Genomic DNA, 21,875 nt, shown 5'->3' with positions numbered 1-21,875 from the left:
CAATCAATACTTACAAATAACATGGGAAAAGAAGGAAAGAAAATAGTCATACGGAAAGCTATTAGCCCTCAACTTCATGAAGTCTAGATGTTCACATTACATACAAATGGTAATGCATTTATATAACAGCTTTTATCCAAAGCGCTTTACAATTTATTCCTCACATTTTACCCATTCACTCACCGACGGCAGAGGCAACCATGCAAGGTGCCAACCTGCTCATCGGGAGAAATTAGGGGTTAAGTGTCTTGCTCAAGGACACTTCGACATGCTGCGCGGGAGGAGCGGGAATCGAACCTCCGGATTACAAGACGACTGCTCTTGCTCTACCTCCTGAGCCACTGTCGCCCCCGACATTTAGACATTCAGTTCATTTTCTTGAACTGAAAGATATTTGTACAACTCTTTAAATCATTCCATAGAGAATTCCACAGTTTTACAACACATACTGAAATACACATCTGCTCTAAAGTAGTCCTACATACTGATGCTTAAAGGGGAACTCCAACATTTTGGGAAATTAGCTTATTTAACATCTTCCCTGTAGTTAGACAAGAAGATACATACCTTTTTTGTCTCTGTGCGTGCATTTTAGCTTTGGGAATAGACGCTCCGTTAGCATAGCTTAGCTTCATCACTGGAAGTGGGGGAGGGTTAGAGCCTTACAGTGCCTTACAGTGTATTGCAAGGTCTGACATTGACCAAACTTGATATGCATGACCTTGGTGGGCTCTAGGTCAACTCCTGAAAAGGGGGTCAATGTCAGACTTTGCAATCAAAAGTTAGGGGGCTAATAACCCTTGCCATAATTTCAGTGCGCCCCTAACTTTTGATTGCAAGGTCTGACATTGACCCCCTTTTCAGGAGTTGACCTAGAGCCCACCAAGGTCATGCATATCAAGTTTGGTCAATGTCAGACCTTGCAATACACTGTAAGGCACTGTAAGGCTCTAACCCTCCCCCACTTCCAGTGATGAAGCTAAGCTATGCTAACGGAGCGTCTATTCCCAAAGCTAAAATGCACGCACAGAGACAAAAAAGGTATGTATCTTCTTGTCTAACTCCAGGGAAGATGTTAAATAAGCTAATTTCCCAAAATGTTGGAGTTCCCCTTTAAAATGACATTTCCTTGTGTGGTTCTCGTCCTCTGAAAAACGTCTGCACGCATTTTGGCAATACTCTGCTATATCTTTAAGTTTCATAATTCCCAACTTAATAAACAGTCTGTTTGTGTTTTCTCTTGAATCCACTCTTTTTAAATTTTAAATTTTTTCTTTTTTTTTTTTAGCGTTTATCGCTTTTTCTGGTCAAGCATGACCGACAGAAACAGGTTGAAATGGGATGTAGAGCAGGGAAAGACACTCTGAGAAAATACGGCGGGTCCGGGAATCGAACTTGTGTACCCCAGATCCGTGACGAGCACGGTTTTCCCCAACGCAGAAATAGCGCCGAGATATGCGGTGAGCTACGGGAGCTCCCCTGAATCCACTCTTTGACTGCCACGCTGTTTTTCCATCTGTACTCCCTGGTGCCAGCGTTTTTTTGACCATTTTCATGATGTTTGCAGACCATCGTATATTCTATATTATAGCGATGGAGATAATAGTATGGCTCATTTGAAGGAACAAGGAAAATAAAGGCCACTTTGAGGAAAGAACTGATGTGGTTCTTGTATAGTATAGTTTAGAAATAGCAAGTATAGCATAAGGATATAGAGTAAAAACTGTATATTGTATAGGAGTGTACATAGGATCCAGTGCCTTAATCCGTAGCTAACATTGTATTGCACTATCTCAGGACTTTAGCATGTCTATTTTATCATGCCTATTTTATGTCTATTTTATTACCTGTGTATTATGTCTATTTTATTATTTAGTATATTGCACAATCAACGCGGGCATGGCCACCCACATTTCACTGTATGCCCTGGTATGTATGTGACAAATAAACCTCTTGAATCTTGAAAGGAAATATGGAGTATTCCAACAGGGAAAAAACCGTTTAGTTCTACATACCTTCGTTCCTGCGCTATCCCATGCAAAAAAATTGCCCAGTTTCAAAATAATCCAGTTCCGTTTCCTGGAATGCGAGATATGACGTGTTTTCTGCGCATATGAGCATTTCGTTGCCCGCCTGACACCTATATTAGGGGGGGGGTCCCTTCGCGGAATCGTTTTCTGACGCTTGGATCATTACAAAGGCATGTTTTATGATGGGGTTCGGTAAAATAGATGTTACCTTTGTCAGCAGGTCCACCAAAACCCTGTCCACTCTTGCTCTGAAGTGTCTTGGGTCAGAACAGGAACAATGAATAACGTCAGGTTATTCTATAACCCTAGTTATATGAGTATAGCGAGCGCTCTGCTCTATTGGAACTATCCCTTTATCCAATCTAATAATGAATAATTTTCTCCACATGCACACACCCATCCGCCTGGCCACACCCACATCCGCTCCTCTACATAAGCGGGGTCGTGGCCACACCATCAGCTCCTTCCCAAGTCTTTCACCACCGAAGGCGAAGACCACGGGGTCCTTAGTGAGTCAGAGCAGAGCGCTCGCTATACTCATATAACTAGGGTTATAGAATAACCTGACGTTATATTATCGTATAGCTTACACTCTGCTCTATTGGAACACAGGAGCTGAGCAGAGCGGAAGCTCGACAGATGTACCCGCTGAGGCCCCCCACAACCATCAGAACCAGGGAGGACCTGAGCCCCCGGACCCCCCTAGAGGGGGACGGGAGGGAATCGGATCCGACTGTGCGAAGAGGGTTTAGCACCTCAAAACGCACAGGGTGAGCAGACCGTGGGACTTACCTTCACACAGAAGGACCCGCGACCACTCAGGCGCGCATCCCACATGCCACCAGGGAACGGACGGGAAGCAAAACACCCCCGTCACAGCCCCCAACATCACAGGGTCAAAGGTCAAGAACCCAACCCTGTGGCAAGGAGCGGAGCGCGGAGGAGGACCCAGCCCCAGGAACAGCCTGAGGGCCAGGACCCCCCAAAAAAGGGGGCCCGGTGAGGCCAACGATGCCGTAGCATCGGGACCCCACCAGACGGTCACTGGTGACACCACCCCCCACATCGCCAGCATATCGGACAGGGCCCAATCCAAGAGCAGGCCCTTCCCCCCTACGGCATGCCGCCCTGAAGCACTCCCCAAGAGGCTAGCCCCCCACAACACTGTGGGGCCAGTCGGTGCACCGGGGAGACAACCCCTAAAGAGGTTGATCCCTCAATCAAGGCAACAGGCCCCAAGAGCATAACTCGACCTGTGCCCGGAGCACTGCGGACTAGACAGGCGCCTAAGGGGTCTACTGTGAGAACAGCACCCCGGCGGAAGGGATGTTCGGTATGCTGTGCACCATGTCGCAACCTCCAGAAACCCGACCCCTCCAGTGAGGTCGAGGTTCAAGAGAAGGCTGACATGATTGGCAGACGTCATGAAAGGTGCGGGGGCACACTCGCGGGCAGACGGGGTCAAGCCCGGCCTCAACCCGAGAGTCGACTCTGCTACCAACACACCGGGGAACCAACCACCCCCCTATGTTTAGTTTAACAGGAGGCGGTTGTTCCTTTAACCCACCAAGAAAAAAATCAGAAACATAACTGCGCATATACACCGGCTATACAGGCAGTACAAGTGTTTCAGTTTTCAAAGGGGTTAACCCAGGCCAACAGGTCGACGAGAACGAGTTCGGACCTGGGCCCGGCGGACCGGGACCTACACAGGGATGCCAGAGGGGTTCAATAGAAAAAAGCTCCTCGACAGCCCCCTCCCATCCCTGCCCAGCAGGGGGAGGGAGGGGTGAAAACAAATGGAGAAGGACCAGGCCCCTTAGCACAGCGCAAGGTACAACACAATATGGACCAAGCACATCACTGTGAAGGGCAACTCGTAGTGTCATACATATGACACACACATCCATGATATCAATCCCCGTGACGCCCGGGCCGACCCGGCATTTTCCCCCCGGAAAAGCACAAAGTCCTTCGGGGTACCAGAACAGCAGATCTGCGCCCCGGCGGACAACGGGTTAACTGACCTGGTCCGGCGCGACCAGAACCCGTCCCGTGTCCTAGTCACACCGCCATCCCCAGTCCTAAGAGGGGGGTAGGTACGCGTGTCGATCCAAAACATCACAGAGGGCGCCACCAAGATGGTCAGTACGTGAATGCACTGCACCTGGTGGCCCACCCCATGGGCGTGAGATCCCTCCGCCAATGCTTTGATCTACTCCGTCATCTCCCCCCGAAGATGAACGTGAGTCGTCAAGTCTAACCTAGTACACTGGCGCTCGGAAGAGATAAAACCTCCTTCCCAGTCGCTCGCATAAAAAAACGCAGTTTCTATGAATGAGCAACCAAGGCGCGCCAGCCCATGACGTGGTTCCACACCGAAAACACCCAGGGCCAGCGCTATGTACACGTCGAGACCCAAAAAACACATCAATGGTAATTCTAATAAGAAAACCAGACAACGTTCCCTCCATGCCGTCTGGGACGAGCGGCAGGAAGCCGGCCAAACAAGACACAGATATGGGTCCCATATGACGATGTAAACATTGAGCCACGTGACCAAAAGCCCAATACATATTTAAATAGAGAGCAGAGCAGAAAACGAACAGTTTCCAACGCATTGCATCACCCAACCTTGACAATGACAGTGGTCCGTAGTATGGAGCCTGAAAGAACTCACGGAAGTCTCATGGCCAATAGAAACGCGCCCAGTGACGTATTCTATGGCCGGGGAAATCCCGTGACCCACCTTCCAAATATGGCGTGGGACCAGGGAACTCCCCTGACCCCACAGCGTGACAGGAAGGCAGACGAACAGGAGGTCCAACCCCCTGGCCAATCAGTAAAAGGGGGGAGGGATTTATCAGTTCACCCCCTATGACCCCACACCCCGGATACGATGAAAAAAACCACCGGTATGACTGTGTTTGAACGAATAATGGACTCTGTGAAGCACTCTGAGTCAGAGAAGAGCGCTATATAAATCCAATCCATTATTATTATTATTATTATTATTATAAAATAACAAGCAGCGCATGACACCAGTTGTCTAGCATGCTACATGAAAAAGCGTATATCCTCTAGGATAAAGCTTAACAGTTGCACGCCAGCCACAGACGATAAACTTGTTTGTGTAAAAAACGGGTTTTTATACAAGGCTTTAGGCTCATGTGCGAACTTGCCACCCGCATTTTTATACCTTTACCAAGTAAAGAAAAAAACAACAGACGTTAAAGAGAGGGTCCAAAGACCTCGGTACAAGCTACATGTGATTACTTCTGTAGGCTAACACTCAACCTAGTTGTGGACTCGATGCCATGTTTCCCAAACGTAACAGAATACACACAACCCCCTCAGATAAAAAAGGTAAAGTTTACCCTTACTACTGCAAGAAGAACGCGTCTTTTATGATGAGAGAAGACAAGTCTTTTGACCGAGTGCTAGCCACAGGCCTTGCTAAGCACACATATATATAGCGACCAGAAAACAATTTTCAAAGAAAACTGCCCCACTCCCTAAGCAAGCACACAACCCCACAGCTAGGTGAGGGTTATACATCGTATCCCCAATTAAACACACGTTTTGTGACAAAAGACATTCCCTCACCAGGAGAGACTTTTTATTTAATAACAAAATTATATGTTGGGGGGGGGGGGGGGGGGAAACAGGGGAGTCACTTGCGCCGCCTGCCGCGTGCAGAGTGCTGTTTGCCCCCACGGGCAAACTGGCTGCAGCGGTCGAGGCACTCCCTCCACTCCTGGCCTTCTTGGCGGAAGGCCCAGCAGCGGCGGCGGTGACGGAGGCAACGGTCGCGGCCCTCTGCCGGCGTTGCTTCTTCCGGACATCACCGGTGGCATCGATCGGGGGAAATGGGGCTGGAGCACGGAGCGCTCCTCCTCCATCTCCCTGCAGGCTGCCGTCATCTGCTGCATTGCCGACCCGAATAATCCAGCATCGGAGAGGGGGCTGTGAGCAGCGGAATCCTCCTCTGGTCCGGCACCCGCGCCTGCTCCAGCCAAAGGTGGCGCTGGATGAGAGTGGCCAGGGCGCGCTCCTTCCCGGCGGCTGTCGCCTGCAGCTGGGTAAGGTGCAGGATGGCTCCAGCTGCCTGGGCGTGAAGGTATCGTTGATGGTCATCCAGTACAGACCCGCCCGCCATCAGCCCCGACATGTAGCGCGCCAGCTGCGCGATGTTGGAGGTCGCAGCCAGGCTCTGTGTCGAGCCCATGTACACCTGGTCACTCCACGATGCCAACTGCCTAGCCGATTTCCCCTGGGGAACCGGCTTCCTTAACGGCTCCCACACCATTTCGGGGCAAAGTATGGCTGCCATCGGGCTATCAAGCCGAGGCACCCCGTCCTTAAGCCCCTGGACCAAACCTGCCACCCAGGTGACTGGCACGTAGGCGGGGGTAAGGTCAATGATGCGGGATATTACCTGTCCCTGTGCCACGTAAGCCTCCATTGCTGGGAAGAATGGGCAGACAACGCCCGTCTCTCTCACAGGACGACGTTGCCAGAGATTACCTATCATGTCATCAGGAACAGGTGTCGGCAGTGGCTGCGGCAACGCCATGCCATTAGCGGCTGCGGCGGCCGCAATGAGCTCGGGGAACAAGGCAAGCCCTTGCATACCTTCCTCCACGTCACTCGCGTCCCTCGCGTACGGGAGGCTGCCTCGGCCGCCAACGTCCGACGCGGCAGATAGCTGGGCATCTTGTCTCGGGGTCGGAGGTTCTAACCCAACCCTGGAGTACAAGGAACCCCAAGGAGACTCAGCACCCCCTGCCACTCCCCGAGGGGGAGAGTGATACGTCTCTACTGGGGCTTCGAACAAGAGAGCTCCCGCCCCCTCCATGTAATCCTCAGTTTCCATCGGAAATGGAGAAGAGGCAAGAGAACTCTTGCTCGTCTCCAGCACAACACTAAAACAGCACCTGGCTGCCACGACCGCGGAGCCAGAGACGCCCCACGACGCACGGAGGACGCTGCGATAGTGAAGCGCTGGTGGAGGGTAACGTTGTGAGCGTCTAGACCCTCCGACGGCGAAGACATTATCTCTTCGTTTTTTCGTAAATTTGCGAGAGAGAAAAAACAAAGATACAATGTCAACGTAGCTCCTTTCCAACAACTATTTCGGCACTAAACTTAAAGTGGTGTGTTACAGACTGTGTTACAGACACTTTTCGGTGGTGAAAATAGGGAAGGAGCTGATGGTGTGGCCACGACCCCGCTTATGTAGAGGAGCGGATGTGGGTGTGGCCAGGCGGATGGGTGTGTGCATGTGGAGAAAATTATTCATTATTAGATTGGATAAAGGGATCGTTCCAATAGAGCAGAGCGTAAGCTATACGATAATATAACGTTAGTTGGCCCTGGCAGTGCCGTTAGTGTTACATCCAAACAGCCTGTTTGAAAATACTAGAATCCAACATTCAAATGCACCTTATCATCCATAAGTGTGATAGTTTTGTCCTCTTCATAATAATCTCCAATAGTTGCCGGTACAGTTGCCTCTGGAGTGCTCTCCCGGCGGCGACTGCTGCGGAGTGTTGTACAGAATACGTTACCTCCTCGGCCGGTTTGACTATAGTATTTTTATGATTTACCAGAAGTGTAGGGGTTAATGTAGTCTGGTGAAAACGCACCTTATCATCCATAAGTGTGATTGTTTTGTCCTCTTCATAATAATATCCAATAGTTCGCGATCGCCATTGAAGGTACCTCTCTATCCACTCCTGCTGCCCCTGGTGTGCTCTCAACTCCGGCGGCGATGATCCTGCCAGCGTGAGTGAGCAACCCCCCCCCCACAGTAAACTAGCCCAGTTCAAAAGGTAGGCGATACTGCCACCTATCGGGATTCGAACGTCATTTCAATTCCAATTCACTCAGAGCTACCAGGATCACCTGTTTAGTATAATAATAATAAAATAATTATATTTTCTTTTTTTAACTCATTCTGCGCCAGTCACGAGAAAACTCTGGTTTTAATCGTTATTTATTTTATTAGCTATATCCATTCATTTTTCATCCATCCAGCCTGATGTTATCATTGGGAATGGGTCTGAGCTCGCAAAAGGGCAAATACCGCCGGCCTACGCCTTCCAGCCGGTATTGCACTCCATTAGAAATGGTGTAGTTTATTTTCTGGGCCGATCTGAGCCATGCGGGTGGGGTTTAAATACTCCGGCAGGACTAGCGTTTACAACGTTACATCTGCGATGCTGCCCCCCCCCCCCCCCCCCTTCATATGCAATGCCGGATAATGTGGGACGGAATGGCGATCAGATCATTGGATAATTTCTTTTGCATTACATCACAGACCAGGTAAGGACTCTTTATATCCAATCTTGCGTTGATCTGATATTTCTTTCTACCGCGATCGAAGCTGTCTGTGTGGAATGTGTTGTGCTTTTTACCGTTGGCTGCGGTGGGGGGGGGGGGGGGGGGGGGGGGGGGGCGCGAGCGCCACGCTACGAGGGCCATTTCATGTATGCACGAGGAGATATAATAATGATAATCTAGTGTTGATTTCAGGAATATTCGATAATCAGGCGAAAAATGACAACGTGATAAGTGTATTCCACTAAAACGCTATTATCGCGTCTTTTCCTGGGATTACTAAGAATCACCAAAACTATACTCATATTCAAAACGGTATAAAACGGAAATGTACGGATGAAAAAACAATCTGTTTTGTGCATGTTGACTGGAAGCAACTCACTGACAATCGACGGGTGTATTAGACCCATAGCTATAATATAAGATATATTTTAAGCACTCGCAAATTTCGCAGTCTCCCCATTGATTAAAGCGATGGCGTTCTAGCGCCCCCTGGCGCCCCCCCGCTAGCCTAGCGCTGATTGAGTTAAGAACGAGTATTTACATTTTTGGCGGCCAACGGTTGGCTGGGAAAAATGAGTATACTCGTTTTTGGTGTTCAATGAGTTAAGGACAATTCTCACCGCTCGTTCCTGTTATATAATCAATGTTGTTCATGTATGTGTTACTTTTTATGTAAAGTCATATCACTATCAACATTTCAAGATAAAAATTCAGAAGAGGGTTCCGAGGAGCGAATGTGAGGAAGCCACGACGTGAAGCACATCGTTCGCTTTGATCTTTTATATGAAGAATTAAACGAAAGAAAAACGTTGTGTGGTTGTTCCTGCTCTGGATGAATAGCACGGCTGTGCACAGGGTGCCACTGATTCTCAGAAGAATGTCCTCTAAGTCAAGGACAGGCGTAGTTCCTTCCTTCCCTGTATTTACACATTTAAAATGCTAGTAATACTTCACACACAACGGCACAGGATGAACCCCTATTATTACAACATCCTTCGCTTTTTAGTTTGAAATGTAATTGAGACCGTATTTGCTTTGACAGAGTCCAGGCTGTAGTATATATCTTTTAGAGACTGACTATAGTCTGACCTTTGCCCCCTACCCAGAGTGCCCTACAGCTGGCCTTTCTCTACGCAGAGCTGGGCCTGGAGCCTCCACAACCTCCACGAAGGAGGAGGAGGTAACAAGACGAGGTTCCTGGTAGATTAAGAGGACCGGGACCTCAGGAGGAGGAGGTAACAAGACAGGGTTCCTGGTAGATGAAGAGGACCGGGACCTCAGGAGGAGGAGGTAACAAGACGAGGTTCCTGGTAGATTAAGAGGACCGGGACCTCAGGAGGAGGAGGTAACAAGACGGGGTTCCTGGTAGATGAAGAGGACCGGGACCTCAGGAGGAGGAGGTAACAAGACAGGGTTCCTGGTAGATGAAGAGGACCTGCTCCCGGGACCTCAGGAGGAGGAGGTAACAAGACGGGGTTCCTGGTAGATGAAGAGGACCTGCTCCCGGGACCTCAGGAGGAGGAGGTAACAAGACGGGGTTCCTGGTAGATGAAGAGGACCTGCTCCCGGGACCTCAGGAGGAGGAGGTAACAAGACAGGGTTCGGGCTCCCGGGACCTCAGAAGGAGGTGGCAGCAAGGACCCTGGTCTAACTGACCTGGACCTGCACAGCATGTGGCCACAGTGTAGCTCTGGACCGGGAAGATCTTTAAATTATGGTATTCTTAACCTCTTACTGTAACACACTGTCACATGACCCCTAGGCATTTTCAATAAATATATCCTCGTCACTCGGTCGAGCTCCAGCTCTGTCACTCAATGACTTTTCCTAAAAGTACCCGTTTTATCTGGCACGGTTTCTGAAATTTCAAAATTACTTCAGGAAAATGTAATTAGAATGTTATTCCACATATGGGCCGTTGGAACAGACGAAAGTCACAGCACTTTGTGAGCGTCTAGTGCAGGGGTGGCCAACCCGTGGCTCGCGAGCCGCATGTGGCTCTTTGCCCGTCAATGTGTGGCTCTTCCATCCAAAAAAATTATATATTTTTTAATTAATTATTATTATTTTTTTTATGTCACTCAAACCTACATTTCATTGTGGTAAACCTCATATTTTTATATTCAGAGGCAATTATATAGTTTACACTGTTTATTTTTCTCATATTTCTCATATAAGCTGTCGGGTCGTCTGACCCGTTCCTGGCGGGACTTACTGGCATTTTCTCCATGGCTGTGCTAGTGTTAAGGATAGCTCCTCATTGAACTCTGTCCCCTTTAAGATTACCAAAGATAGATTTACTTACCTAGGTGTGACCGTTACTAGAAAACCTGAACTGAATAACAAAACAAATTGCCTAAGAATAGAATAAAATATACAGTAAATAAATACAGTAAAAATATACAGAAGTCTACAGTAAGTGTAATATTGAACAGTGTTGTTTTAAAAGTAAGAGTCCAGTAAGATGGTAACTGTCACTCTGTGCTCAGTGATGCAGTGAGGCACAGTGATGCATTGTAAAGTCTGATGGCTGTCGGAATGAAGGACTTTCTGTGCCGTTCAGTGCTACATTTAGGGAGTGTTAGCCTAGCACTGAACATGCTCCTCCTGTCAGCCAAGTCTGTGTATAGTGGGTGGGAGGGGTTTTCCCTGATGGCCTGGCGCTTAGCAAGGCTCCTCCTCTCTGCCACCCTCACTGGAGAGTCCAGCTCCACCCCAACCACGCTACTGGCCTTCCTGACCAGCTTATCCAGCCTATTTGCGTCCCCTGCTCTCAGTCCGCTGCCCCAGCAGGTCACAGCGTACAAGAAGGCGCCCGCCACCACCGACTCATAGAACATCCTCAACATCCTTGTACAGACGGTGAAGGATCTCAGCCTTCTGAGGAAGTAGAGTTGGCTCTGGCCCTTCTTGTACAGTGCCTCTGCGTGTTTTGACCCGTTCAGTTTGTTGTCAATGTGCACACCGAGGTATTTGTAATCCTCAACCATGTCCACATCGACTCCCCTGATGGAAACGGGGGTCACTCACAGGTGTAGACGGTGAAGAGGAAGGGAGAGAGGACTGTCCCCTGCGGGGCCCCGGTGTTGCTGACCAGTCTGTCTGACACACAGCTCCGTAGGCACACATACTGTGGTCTGCCCGTCAGATAGTCAACAACCCAGGACACCAGGGGGGCCTCTACCTGCATCGCCTCCAACTTCTCACCCAGCAGCCCAGGCCTTATGGTATCAAAAGCACCAGGTAGTAAAGGGGCGGTGTCAAAATTATACCAGACACTTTTCAATCAGATGATAGTTAGCACAGAAAGATATAGGACTGAGTGGGAGTCAGAACTGGGGGTACCCCTCAATGAGGAATTTTGGGAAACGTGTCTTACAAATATTCACTGGTGCTCAGTAAATGTTAGACATAATTTGATTCAATTTAAAGTGATACATAGGTTGCACTACTCAAAGGTGAAAGTAAATAAGATTTATCCTATTGTATCAGCATTGTGTAACAAATGCAAAAATCAAGATGATACCCTTACACATCAACTGGTCTTGTCTCAACCTACACACACATTCTGGTCTGCTATATTTTACTTTTACTCAAAATATTTGAACAAACAGTGGACCATTAGTGGCCATTCTGGGCTCTTTCGACGATGCTACTCTGTACCCTGGCAGTGAAAAATGGCCGGTATTTCTGGGTGCTGTATTGGCTAAAAAGCTCATCTTGAGACTCTGGAAGTCTGATGCAGCACCCTCATTTGAAACGTGGATGAGAGAGCTGGGTGAGACCCTCTACTTAGAGAGGCTTAGATTAAAAAATGCAGGAAGGAGAAAGGTGTTTGATAAGACATGGGGACCGGTGTTGGATTACTTAAAGGGTCTGAGGGACCCTTTAAGTAATCCAGTGTTATTCTTGCAACATTTTTTTTTATTTTTATTTTGATTTGAAATCTTTATTTCGAACATGCAATGAATACAAACAAACAATAACAAAAGCAAAACAACTCAATCTACATGTTCGAAAAGGAGTAGGAAGAAGTATACACTTATTTAATCCTACCCCTTTTCCACTACTCAAATGAGTGTACTATTTTAAAACATAAAAAAGAAAAGAAAAAAAAAATATATATATATATATGCAAAACAAAAAAACAAAAACTATATATGTAAAACATGAAAGAAATAAAATAAAAATGTAAACCCCCGTGAATATCAAGTCCCTTCCTCATCCCTGTACCTTGTGAACATCATTTCCTTATACATCAGTTTGAATTGTCTCATGTTTGGACATTTCTTTAGCACCACATTTAGACTGTTCCACAGTTTCACTCCACATATCGAGATGCAGTGTCTTCTCATGGTAGTGCGTACATTTAGCACTTTTAAATTGTGTTCTCCCCTCAGATTATAACCCCCCTCCCTATCAAAGAACAATTCTTGAATGTTTCTTGGAAGTGCATGACTTTTTGCTTTATACATTAATTGTGCCGTTTTCAATTCCACAAGATCATTTAACTTCAATGTCTTTGACTCCAAAAACAATATGTTAGTGTGATCACGATAACCTGCAATGTGATCTATCCTTATGGCCCTTTTTTGGAGTATAAAAAGTGGTTGTAGTGTAGACTTATAATTGTTTCCCCAGACTTCAGCACAGTAATTTAAATATGGTAAAACTAGTGAACAGTAGAGAATGTAGAGTGATTTTCTATACAATGGCTCAATGTATATTCTCTGTTTTGTCTTGGCTTTTTGCCTTTTTCTATTGTTTTGGTCTTTTGGTCTCTTTCTATTTTCCAGCAAGAATCTATCTCATTTAGCTATCCTGTTAATTTGTATGTATAAATCTGCTAAATGATAGAATGTTTGTTGTTATATGCCGCTGTAAAAATTGTCTTTGGAAAAAAAAGAAAAAAAGTTTGCTTGTGTGCATCAATATGGAATGTATTCAAAGTACCCTGCAATAAAAATATTTATAAAAAAAAAGACAGAACCATGTAAAATATGCTTATTTTTAATAAGATAAAAAATACACAATTCAATAACATTCACTCTGTTCCACATCTTGTCGAGTCAGATCAGCAGGATTGTGTTTTGGCTGAACCGTCCCTTTTAACAGGTGAGCCATTTGGCATTAGGACAATTACAGACTAGACAAACCCCAAAGGGCCTTTAATACAGTATCAATAATCTCTGCTGATAATCATTTGATTTGGCCCAGTACATAAAATGTCAAGGATGAAGCTGAAGTCTTGATTGTCTACTGTAATCATTTAAAGGAACACATCAACATTACTGTAATCATTTAAAGGAACACATCAACATTACTGTAATCATTTAAAGGAACACATCAACATTACTGTAATCATTTAAAGGAACACATCGACATTATGGGAAATGCACTTACCTTCTTCTCCAGAGTCGGACAACAAGATGGATACCAATTTCCTCTCTGTGTGTTCAGTGGAAAGCTATCCGGCTGCAAGCTAACCTAGCTTAGCACAAATTAATGGAAGTGAATACCGACCAGTTATATATCAACTGGCTATCGCGTCTCGCTCTGCCTACTGAGATATAACCCATCATCTCTAGCACCTAGTTTGCTCCGGGAAACAAAACAAATGCACCCACTTGCACGTGACCACGCCACTCCCATGCGTCCCCTATATTACGCCCGGAAGTGGTCACGCCTCACCCTTCCTCATTCCTTTCCAACGCGGAAGCAGCTAGATGCACTTCGGAACTGGCGATTGTTATGAAGCAGAAGGAGAAATTACACATGTTGGGAATTCGCCAGAAGTTCGCCAGCCCCCGGAACCTTCTCTGCACGTCCTGACAGCACGACGGCCCTATCCTGTTTGTTCCTTGTCGCATTACAGCAGACCGAGGGACTTTGCGCGACGGTTAGCAGTCGAGCTACGTCGCGCCCAGGTAGGACCTGCACTAGCAGGCATTGGTATATGTAATACTGCTCGTTGTCTCATGAGACAGCCGGGTGATGTATTGGCGCGGGATATTTGGATAAACGTGGTCATCATGACTCACTTTTGGATGCTTTTCCAAGTATCCTAGCACACGCAGCTAATGCTAATGCTACAGTGTTGGGGCGCCGTTTCCCATGTACCCTGCCGAGGGCTGTCTTTACTGTCTTCCCTCCTCTTAACCATTCATGCTGACGGTCAATCGGTGTCTAATGTTGGGGGTTTAGCGGAGGCTTATTTACCCTTTACATTGGTGGATGGGCTGACTACAGGGCTCAGGGCAGGTGTGCTTTTTGTGAATCTATGAATTGAAATGGGGGACCCTGATGTAGACAGGACTAACGTTTTCTCTGGTCTGCATCCCCTTAACAATTGTGTGTATTGGGCTAGCCCATTCTGCAATATGTTAATAGAGTTTTCGTTCATTCATTTATTTATCCCTTCACGGGTGCACACCGCAGTGGGGGTTGTTACATGACTACTAGTGGAGCAGTGCTTCACTAGTAGTAGACTTTGGTCAGCAGCCACCACTGGTGTTCCGTGCTTAGTGAAGCAGGTGGCATCAGTCCTTTGCCCTGACATGGTGAAACGGTGTCCCGCCCGGCCGACGCCATGAGGCGAGTCGGCCCGGCTGGTGGGCTGATGAAGCTTATGCCGCCGCGGTACAGAATTTAGCAGCAACTGACAACATTGCTCAATTGGCTGCTTTTCTGTAAAAAATTGTGTCGGTGGTGGGGCCTTAGGGCCAGCCGACGTCAAAAACATTGCGCAAGGTTTTGAGGTTATTCAGCTTTTGACCTAGCCGCAAGCTATAACCGCAGGGAGGGCTAGGATGCTGTCAACGGTTGTTCACAGGCATCTTTGGTTGGAGCAATCTCCCCTTGAGGAGGGGAGGGGTCTCCTCCTCAGGGCTCCCCTCTCTGTGGGTGGACCTTGGTCTGTCCACGGAGGCGCGGGCGGTATTTGACCTAGGCTCCACGCCGCCCCACACCGCGCAGCCAGAGGTGAGAGCACGGCCTCGCCAGCGGCTGCGGCGAGGCCTCCGGCCAGTGGCCATGTTTTCCCCACCTGAGATACCCTGGACACAAAGAAAACAGGTGATCACAAGGCCGACAGCCTCGGCGGCCTGAGGGATCGGCTATATTAGATGGGCACGCCCTAAAAAACGTTGCCATCTAGCTGTGTCTAGCACGCTCTCCGGTTACTCCCCCCCCCGCTACACTACGGGACACAGGGCTCTGATTTGTTCCCTTTGGCTGCGAGCCGCGTTCTTCCAGTGAAGCGCACATTTCGCTTCTCATGGAGACAGGGGCTGACACCCAGTTGCTAGCTAGGCCTGGGTCTGTCTATGAGAATGCTGTGCTGTCAAGCGGCTCCGACACCACACGTCCTGCGTCTGTGTTTGGTGAGCCTGGTGTTGTATCTGTCGACGGAGCAGGGTTCCCTGTATCAGAGGGGGAACTCTAGGCCCAGGAGGTCGCATCGTGGGTTCCCCCCAGCCCGCCCTCGCCAGGCCGGGTATTACGTTAGTGCCTCCCCCGTCTGGACTTCCGATCCCGCGGTGGTCAGCAGGCATGCGTAATTTGGGTGGTAGTAATATCACTACAGGACTACGGTGTGTAGAGACCCACCCTATCAGGCAGTGTGAGGACCACACACCATGCATGTCCAGCTGCAGAGCAGGCTGTCCTCAGCAAGCTATGCCGGGAAGATGCTCAGCAGGGGAGCCTATGTCACCAGGGGTGATGGCCGCTCCCCCCGTATCAGACCGCCCCTTCTGTCGGGGTCCCCCCCTTGGGTGCGATTGCCTCGTTGGTAGAGTCAGGGTGCGATATCCTGGCTCCACGAGACACCCTGCTCGTGCGGTTGGCGAGACCAGGGTTGACAACGCACAGCAGGAGGGACCGGGCCACCTATCTACGATTCCTAGTGGACCAGCGACAGTTGGCGGCGGGGGCGCTTTGGAATTTTTACCACGTATGGCTGCAGTGGTAGCCATATGTCGGTGTGGATGGAGAGAACGCTGAGGGCGGTGCTTGTGTTACAGTTTACATGCCCCCCCCCTCCGTTTTTGGGTTTGGTACAGACTCTATTATCAGAGTCCGCGGCTGTGACAGCCCTGGCCGAGGAGATTTGTTCTTTGGCGGCGAAACAGGCCGTCGTCGTGGTCCCATGGGAGGACGCGATGAGCGGCGGTTCCTCCCGATATTCTCTGGTGCCCGAGAAATCGGGGGGGGGGGGGGGGTCAGACCCAGACCCAGACCCATACTGGACCTGTCCCATGGAAGGTTCAGAATGTTGACCGTCACCCACCTGTTAAAGGAAAACTCCAACATTTTGGGAAATTTGCTTATTTAACATCTTCCCTGTAGTTAGACAAGAAGATACATACCTTTTTTGTCTATCTGCATGCATTAGGCTTAGGGAACGCCCGCACTGTTAGCGTAGCTTAGCTTCATCACTGGAAGTGGGTCAGACTTTTACTTTGGATTTACTCGCCCAAACCCTGTAGCCGTGCATCGCTTAGATGGAATACAGCCTTCCATCTAAAAACATAAATTAAAACTTACCACAGTCATGGTATCCATAAACTTCAATCGGTTCGGATCCTTTGAATGAAATGAAAATGTAAACAAACACTGGCGTCACGTTAGAAAGTAGCACTGCGTTGCGTGAAATCACTTTTTTTGCTTAGAAAACGTAAATGTCGAATTCAATTATTTTTTATTTCTCCACGTGGTAAATACACAGGTCACAACATGTTTACAGGAACGTTTTGGAGTGTATTTCGTGACTGTAGGGGACTGTAGGGAACTTCAGGGTAAAAGTCTGACCCACTTCCAGTGATGAAGCTACGCTAACGGTGCGGGCGTTCCCTAAGCCTAATGCATGCAGATAGACAAAAAATGTATGTATCTTCTTGTCTAACTCCAGGGAAGATGTTAAATAAGCTAATTTCCCAAAATGTTGGAGTTTTCCTTTAAGCGCTGTCAGGTTCACCTCCATAGACCTGAAGGATGCGTATTCGCATCCCGATCTTCCCTCCTAGGACATACCTACGCTTCCTTTTTCAGGGCTTAGCGTACGAGTACCAGAGGCTGCCGTTCGGCTACTCTCTGGCTCCTCGCATCTTCACCAAGTGTGTGGAGACTGCGCTGGGGCCTCTGCGTCGTCAGGGGATACTAATTTTATTCTACCCTGGACGACGTTCTGGTCCTCGGTCGGTCAGAGAAGATCGCCAGGTCTCATACCAGGCAGGTGGTGGGATTCCTCACCAGCCTGGGTTTAGCTGTAGACTGGAACAAGAGTACTCCTCTTCCCAGTCAACGGGTGGAGTACTTGGGCTTATTTCTAAGCTCAAGGTCTATATGGGCGTCCCTCTCAGAGCGGCGGCGAGTGGGTGTTCTCGGCGCGCTCGGGAGGTTCCGTCCTGGCAGGACGGTTACGGAGCTGACCGTGATACGCCTGCGCGGTATTATGGCACCTGCTCAAGCTGTGGTCCCTCTTGGTCTCCTCTTCATGAGGAGGATACAGAGGTGGGTTTTTCAGTGTGAAAATAGACCCTGTGAGAGTCAAGTGGAAGCTGCTGAAGGTTCCCATGTCAGTACTGGGGGATCTCGCCCTCTGGGGGGGCCTGGGGCCCTCACCAGCGGGGTCCCCATGGGCGGCAGGCTGTCGCACGTCACAGTCTTCACCGACGCCTCCCCCACGGGATGGGGGGGGGGGGGGGATTTGTCGGACCGACGCAGTAGGGGGCAGCTGGCAAGGACCATGCTGCCCGGTCTGCGCTACATATCAATGTGTTGGAATTGAAGGCAGTGCTTCTAGTCCTCGGACGGCTCGGCCATCATGTGATGGGCGAGCATGTTCTGATCAGGACGGACAGCACGACGTCGGCGTCGTATGTTATCAGACAGGGAGGAGTACGCTCCTCCCGTCTCCACCGGGCGGCGGCTGTACGCCCGGGATTCTGTATGCGTTCCCCCCCATACACCTGATAGCTCAGCTGTTGGGTGGGTACGTCAGGAGTGCAAGACTTTGATCCTGGTTGCGCCGGGCCGGGGCACGGCTGTGTGGTTCCCGGCCCTGATTCAGCTCTTGGTGGCCCCGCCGTGGCCTGTTCCGTGGTCACCGCGGGCCCTCTTTTCAGGCATGTGGAACTCTGTTCTGCCTCCTGTTCTGGGGCAGCCCCTGGTGGCGTGGCTGCTGGAAGGGTGAATCTGGTGGGGATGCGTCTTAACTCTTCTGTGGTTAACGCCATACGGAACACGCGTGCTCCCTCCACTACCGCGGCTTACGCAGGGAAGTGGTGTATGGTTCGAGAGTGGTGTGAGGTTGGTGGGCTTGGACCTGGTGTCATGCCCCCTGGACTCGGTTCTGTCCTTCTCCAGTATATCCTGGATGGGCGGTCGGCCTCGACAGTGAAGGATATGCCGCAGCTATATCTTCTTGTCATGTGGGCTTTGAGGGCAGAACACTGTTCAGCCACCCTCTCGTGGGACGTTCTTGCTTGGCGCACGGCGTCTCAAGCCTGTGGAACGTTCTCTGTCTCCGAGTCGGGACCTCCAACTGTTCTGGAAAGGCTGTTGGGGGCCCCGTTTGAGCCTCTTGAGCAGGCGCCATTGGATTGTCTGTCTTACGACCGCGTTCCTTTTTTGGGTCATCACCTCCGCTAAATGCGTGGGTGAGCCATGTGCTCTCTCGGTGCGGTCGGAGTACCTGTCTATTCGGGTCGATAGCAGGCGACTCTGTGGCCTGATCTGGCCTTCGTGCCAAAGAATATCCGGATCTCTTGTCGCTCCTGGGATATTGTGATTCAGGCGTTTCATCCTCCTCCTCACGCTAGTGGGTTGGAGTCGAGCCTTCACCTGTCGTGTCCTGTCCGTGCACTGGGGGTTACCTTAGTCACGCGCAGGGTCTCAGGGCTTCCGATCAACTGTTTGTTTGTTACGGTGGCCCTCGCGCAGGTGAGGCGCTGTCCAAGCAGCGCCTGTCACATTGGTTGTGCGAGGGCATTGCCCTTTGCTACACGTTGGCTGGACAGGTTCCCCCCAGGCGCACTCCATTCGTGGTGTGGCGGCCTCTGCTGCCCTGTTAGGGGGGGCCTCGGTGGAGGACATTTGTGCTGCGGCCTCCTGGTCCTCTCGAGTCCTTTTGTAGGTTTTACCTCATGGACATGACTGGGGATTCTGTCTCCCAGGCAGTCCTGAGGTCCGGGACCTCTCCTGCATCCCGCCATCAGGTGGGTTAGCGGGAGTGTGTGGGTGTGGACCGCGGGGTGCTGTGTCACACGTGGTCCCGCTTGAGCTGTGCGTTCAGGGGTGCCTGGTTCCCCCCATTCTTCGCACTTTGGTGGAGTTGACTGCCTCCCCCCCTTCGTTAGGACGGGCGGGTGGACGGGACTCCCCTCCTCCCTGGCTGGGGCTTACGGGCCCTCAGGGGGTGCATTTGTCTGGGCCACGTGTCCGCTCTGCCCTTATCTCAGTAGGCAGAGCGAGACGCGATAGCCAGTTCATATATAACGTAAGGTTATCCTATAACCCTAGTTATATGATACTGGCTGAGCGTCTCGCTCTTAGCGCCCTGAGGTCCCTTGGATGTTTTCTGCTTATGGAAATCAAACTGGGAAGGGTGAGGCGTGACCACTTCCGGCGTAATATAGGGGACACATGGGAGTGGCGTGGTCACATGCAAGTGGGTACATTTGTTTTGTTTCCCGGAGCACACTAGGTGCTAGAGATGATGGGTTATATCTCAGTAGGCAGAGCGAGACGCTCAGCCAGTATCATATAACTAGGGTTATAGGATAACCTTACGTTATCTTAGCACACAATGAAAACCCTTTTACACCTAAGCCTGAAATAGTCCGCCTGGGTATATGTAGTTATTGCTGTGTAATTGTCAGAGAATGTGCTGTGAGTAAGTGCTTTTCACCCTTTTTTCAGAACTACTTCAGCTTTCATAAATCTATTATTATTATTGTTTTAACTTTACTGTATGTTTTGAGTGTGTATCAAATAGGGGTGGGAATCACCAGTTTCATCATGATACGATACGATATTGATTCTTTGGACAACGATACGATATTTGCCGATATCACAAAGTCTCTCACGATACAATACGATACGATTAGATTCAGGTGCCTGCGATCGATATGAGATGATATCATATGCCCATTTAACACAATCAGTAACATTTAGATCAACAAAAAAAAGGTAATGAAAATATCATTTGACATTTGGGAAAATCAATCTATTGTTTTTAATACAAATAGACCTCCTGTTCACTGTAAAGTGCCACGTTTTTATGTATTGAGCTTTAAACTTTAAGCTAAATTTTTTGGAACTCAAAACTCACAACCTCCCTCTCCCAAACCGTTCCTACAACAATTTGTTGATGTTGCATGATCATGTATAGGCCTACATTTATTATGTATTATATTGTTTATGTTTAAATAACATTTAAACATCAAACTCCTCTGACCTCATCTGGTCTTTCCAAAGACGCGCGCACACACACACACAGAAAGGGAGAATGCTATGCTGTAACGTCTACACACACGGAGCTACTGCTGTTGTTCTTGGGCGGATATGAGACTAGCCACAGGATTTTCAAAATAAGAGTATCGATATGAATCGATCTTATTACATCGCATCGATCCGATTCGATTGTTGATAATTACATCGATGTATCGATCTGGATCGATGTATCGTCCCACCCCTAGTATCAAACTGTTTTACACAAGAAAAACTCAAATCGGAATTAAATTTTTTGAACTTGGAACTATTATGCAACTGCAATACGGTTTGTGAACCCTGGCCTTTTAGATTTATTCTTCTTAGGGCTTGTGTCCATAGCAGACGTTTTATGAGTTGTCAGCTCTTTTCTGTCATTCATTTCTATGCTGGAGACGCGACAGGCGCGCTCCTTTTCCCAGCCCCGCGCCTCACGTTTTAGCGCTCTCGGCGGCAGCGTATTTTGGGCGGAGCGCTCTCAGCGCATAAAGTTGAAACTAGTTAAACTTTTGGAAAGGAGCGCGCTCATCAAGGTAATCAACATCGAGGAAGTGGCGCAGCCGCGGCAGTCGCGAGACTCAGGAAAACGCCTGGAGCTTTTTTTTTTTTTTTTTTCAAATCGGTCCGCCTTGAAAAAAACGTCCGCTATGGACACAAGCCCTTAGGCTCATTTTTACTCACTTTTGTCTAGGCGGAATTTGACCTCGGTGGTTGACCTTGAATCAGGTAGAATTCTACCTGTATTTACTTCCTCAATAACTCCTGCAGTTTTTGGATTACCATAATAAGCCAAATATGTGAAGAAAGCTTAGCTCCTTGGCTTTCAGACGGCGCTGAGATTTTGTTTATAACGCAAATACTCAAAGAGTGACGGTAAGGAGAAGCAGCAGTGGTAAATGGGCCCCAGGAGCGGCCCGTAGGCTTAAAATGAATGGAAGCGGATACCAAACAGCGATCACATTTCCCATAATGTCGGCATGTTCCTTTAACCACTGCGGTCCATCCCTG

At 48.9% G+C, this 21,875-nt stretch overlaps 1 protein-coding gene across 1 annotated transcript in view; it reads left to right on the top strand.

Annotated features, from left to right (window-relative positions):
* Positions 1–9,584, top strand: part of prepl (prolyl endopeptidase like) — a gene marked incomplete at its 3' end in the record, with an annotated part of 57,915 nt that extends 48,331 nt beyond the window's left edge. Inside the window, exon 15 of the mRNA XM_084321826.1 lies at positions 9,513–9,584. Coding sequence (XP_084177952.1) covers positions 9,513–9,584 — 72 coding nt within the window. The remainder of the gene's footprint in view (positions 1–9,512) is intronic.
* Between the last annotated feature and the right edge of the window lie 12,291 nt (positions 9,585–21,875).

The sequence above is a fragment of the Notolepis coatsorum genome (assembly GCF_963971535.1).
Source record: "Notolepis coatsorum genome assembly, chromosome: 9".
Lineage (NCBI taxonomy): Eukaryota > Metazoa > Chordata > Actinopteri > Aulopiformes > Paralepididae > Notolepis > Notolepis coatsorum.
This window is presented reverse-complemented; position numbering and strand designations above follow the sequence as displayed.